The following is a 3,884-nucleotide window of genomic DNA, read 5'->3' as shown; positions in this document are numbered from 1 at the left end:
GCTGGGCCCCAAAGGGCGGATTCTGGTTTTGTGGGACCTGACGCCTACACAATTTGGACATCATTAAGAAAACAATTCAAAAAATCTTTGGAAAGTGGTACAAAAACGATATGATTTTGTGAACACATAGAGGACCGTGCAAGTGAAGGATCTTTAAGTTCAAGCTTCATTAACGTCATTGTCACCTGCCTTTTCTGACCCTACTGTGTGACAAGGGCTTTCCACGCCTCACCTCCTTCAGTCCCCACACCACTCTATGAAATAGTTATTATGTCCTATATATAGTACACCCACGTAGAACACAAATACGCTAAATATCGTGTCAAGCTCTAATGCCCCTTTCTCGCCACATCCCTATACAGCTTCCCACGACTTAAGTCCTGGCGCTCGAGGGGTGGCACCGAGTCAGAACTGTCTTGAGAAGGTGGAGAGAAGCGAGAGTCTGTGTAAAACGCAGTAAGTTGGGTAGTCTGTCTGGAACAAGCTCCCAGCAAGTCCCCGGGAGAGAGACTCCCACGGCCGGGCCCCCGCGTCTCCGCGCCCCCGCGCCGGGCCGGCGCCTGTGCCGGCGCCGCAGCGCGCATGCTCGGTGTTGAACTTCTCCGGCGACCCGGGATAATAATGAGCGCCGGGCCGAGGGGGCGGGCCGAGCCGCGACTGCTGGGACCCAGAGCTCGGCGGCGGCCCTGGGGAACTGTGAGCGGCTGCTGAAGGGGCGGCGACGGTCGCCAGCACTGTGTGCGCCAGAGTGTGGCTTGCTTACCCAACGCACACGCCCGGTCGGTCCCCTGGGCCCTCTGGAGGTGACTCCGGCAGGCCGGCCCGGACGGTGTTGCTGTTGGGAGGGCGGGGATGAGGCGATGAGAAGAGCCGCCGCCGCTGTCCGTCCGCCGCCGCCGTAGCGGGAGTCAGGACGAGGGCGAGGCCAGCCGTAGCCGCGCCGGGCTGCGAACCCAGACAAAGGAGGAGGAGCCGCCCGAGAAGCGGGCAACGCCGCCGGGAAAGGAGGCCGCCGCCTCGGTAGCAGCCGGAGTGTCTCCCCGGCTCAGGGGCCGCCGCGCTTCCTCTGCGGACGCTGCGCAAGGCAAGGCCACCCGGGCCGAGGAAGCCGCCCCCAGAGCTCCCTCCCGCCCGCCGGCGCCGCCTCCGAGCCGCCTCGGCCGTAGCTGCGGCCCAGGCGGGAGGCGGCGGCGGCTGGCGAGGCAAGCCGGCCCGCGCCCTGCCTGTCAGGCCACCCGAGCGGCCCGGCTCGGCCCGCGGGCTGCCCCCGATGCGGAGGAGCTGCCGCCGGGGCCATGCAGCAGGCGCCGCAGCCGTACGAGTTCTTCAGCGAAGAGAACAGTCCGAAATGGCGGGGACTGTTGGTCTCGGCCCTGCGGAAGGTCAGTGCTGATGCCCGGGCGGCCGCGGGGGCCGAGGGAGGTGCAGGAGCGGCCAGGCTGCAGGCGGGCGGGGTGCCCGGCCCGTGCGGCCCCTCCGAGGTTCTAACGGGGAGCTGCACGTCCTCCCGGGTCTCGGGTCCCTCGGGCCGAGGGCCGAGTTGTTTCTCTCTGGTTGGCGGCGGGGCGGGATGGGGTGGGGGTGGGGGTGGGGGGGCTCATAATTGCCTGTTGCATCCAAAAGGACTTTTTCTCAAGTTTTTCGTGTGTCTGTGTGTGTGTGTGTGTTTTTGCCTGGCCCCGGAAGGAAGGTTTTGTTATGATCATAAAACTGGATTTCATGTTGCAGTCATTTCGTCAGGCAACTTCCGCCGTTGACCAATTTGTTGTCCTCAGGCTGGATTTGGGCAAGAGAAAGTCCCGCCGGTATTTAGACAGTTTCTAAAACAAAAGCACATTTCCAGGCCGGGTAATTACTTCTAATTATGTTCTTTGGGGGTATTTCCTTAGGCAATTTGCTGCAATTTGCTTGTGAAGGGTGGCCACTCACTTAAGAGGTAGTACTTTTTTGTAACATGAGTGTTTTACATGTGTGAAGTGTCAGTGAGCCATACATACTGTTACTTATACAGTTTTTGAGGTAACATTCAAGTGCTTCCTGACTGCCTGCAAAAGGTGTCCTACCTGTTTACAAGAGATTTCCCCTATAAAATTTGGTCAGTTTCTTCACTGAGTGCAATTTAGAACTTGGAATCATTTTAAGAGGACAAAAAATGTGTAGCTCATAAAAATCAATCTTTTAAGTTTGGGTTCATCACTAGGGTGTATCTCTCCTGTAGATGGTGTGAGTCTTCGTCTGTGGATTTAGGAAATCATCATACTATCATTTCTATAATAAACCCTTTTGTAAGGTCAAGATAAATTTAACAACTGGAAGTGAGTGCAAGGTTCAGATACGCCTGCTGAACTTTGGCTTTCCTTGTAGTTGACGCAAACTTAGTCCCCTCCTGCCTTTTGTGCAAAATAACCAAGAATAAAATTTTAAAATAATAAAAAATAAACATTAATTTAAAAGATTGCACTTGGAAACTAAATCTTCACACATTAACTTTCTGTAAATGAAGTAGTATATTTCAAAGATAAAAACATTTCCTCATGCATTCATAGTTTCAGATATTCAATTATTGTCATAATTCTTACAAGGAGATATTGCCTCCTTGGGCCAAGTCATGTCTTTTTAAAGAACTTGATATAAGTGAATAGGGGCAGCTAGACAGTTATCCTTTCACTGGTATACTGGGTGTTAAAGCATTAAATTGACCTTCCTTGCGTGAGCAGCTGGATTCTATTATAAGGAGAGGGAAAGAATATTATAAGGAGAGGGAAAGAAATGGAAAGTGTGCTGAGTGGTGGTAATGAACTCTGGCCAGAGTTAAAAGTAAAGGAGGAAATGCTTAAATAGTAATTGACGCTTCCACCACACAGAAGTATGAGTGCAGTTGTCAGGTAGGCCTGTATTATTGGCAGTGTGATGCAGGTATCGACCTATTAGTACTTTCTGATAGAAAATAGTATTTGAGTATATGTTGCATAACTTTTTCAATAGGTAGCTTTGACCCTAATAACCCTTCATGCACAGATACAGATTTTTTTCTTCAGGTTAGGCTGGAAACAACGCCAGGACTAGCATCCAATCCTAGTCCATTGCTTTGAGACTTAATTTTGCTTTTATATGTTGTGCTCGTTTTCCTGGAACTCAGGTGCTTTGTAGGTCTGTATCGTCTTATTCTACAGTTCTTGTATATCCTTTGCTTATGGAATAAATACATCTAAGAAAAGCTGTCTTTTGAGGTGAATTTAGAAAGCAATTTCTATTTAACTTATTAGTTTACTATTATACAATTGAGGTATATTTCCACAGAAGACCCATTTTTGTATATTTTTGGAAAATTTTTGGTGTTAGTAATTTGGATTATGTCTATTTTTATGGTATTTGGGTATTTGTGGTATTGCAACATGTAGGTTTGTAGTGCCTGCTATGAGTTGTAGCTGTTGAGCTCAAGGTTCACTCTTTGCAGGATGTGTTAAATTCTGGTATGTACTCATGTCTTTGCACAACAAGAATCCCTGCCATTTCTGGGGCGGCTGTCTTCACATTCAAAGCGTCTAGAACTTTGCTTCTTTCCTCCAGCTGACCAGATAGTTACAAAGATTACTACCATTAGAAGTGCAAGGAGCAATAGAGATTAATAGGATTTTTCTCTTCCAGTTGGTGTTTCTGTTGAACATGTTGTATACTCTAGCTTCATTTAACATTTGTTGAACACATTTTAGGTACTTGGTACCATACTTGAACCTAGGAATACAAAGATGAATAAAAGCAAAGGCCCTGCTTGAAAGGTGTTTACCATCTAGACTGAAATTCTGAACTTTGAGGTTTTGGATTATATAAGTGAGAGCAATTATGAGCTCAGAGTTCTGGAAGGAGTGTGTGTGTGTGTGTGT

At 49.2% G+C, this 3,884-nt stretch overlaps 1 protein-coding gene across 1 annotated transcript in view; it reads left to right on the top strand.

The window, feature by feature from the left end:
• The first annotated feature begins 644 nt into the window (after positions 1-644).
• Positions 645-3,884, top strand: part of SOS2 (SOS Ras/Rho guanine nucleotide exchange factor 2) — a 101,246-nt gene continuing 98,006 nt past the window's right edge. The window contains exon 1 of the mRNA XM_019630463.1: positions 645-1,382. Within this exon, the coding sequence (XP_019486008.1) occupies positions 1,296-1,382 (87 nt within the window). The 5' untranslated portion in view covers positions 645-1,295. The remainder of the gene's footprint in view (positions 1,383-3,884) is intronic.

The sequence above is a fragment of the Hipposideros armiger genome, unplaced genomic scaffold, assembly GCF_001890085.2.
Source record: "Hipposideros armiger isolate ML-2016 unplaced genomic scaffold, ASM189008v1 scaffold_918, whole genome shotgun sequence".
In the NCBI taxonomy this organism is placed as follows: Eukaryota; Metazoa; Chordata; class Mammalia; order Chiroptera; family Hipposideridae; genus Hipposideros; species Hipposideros armiger.
This window is presented reverse-complemented; position numbering and strand designations above follow the sequence as displayed.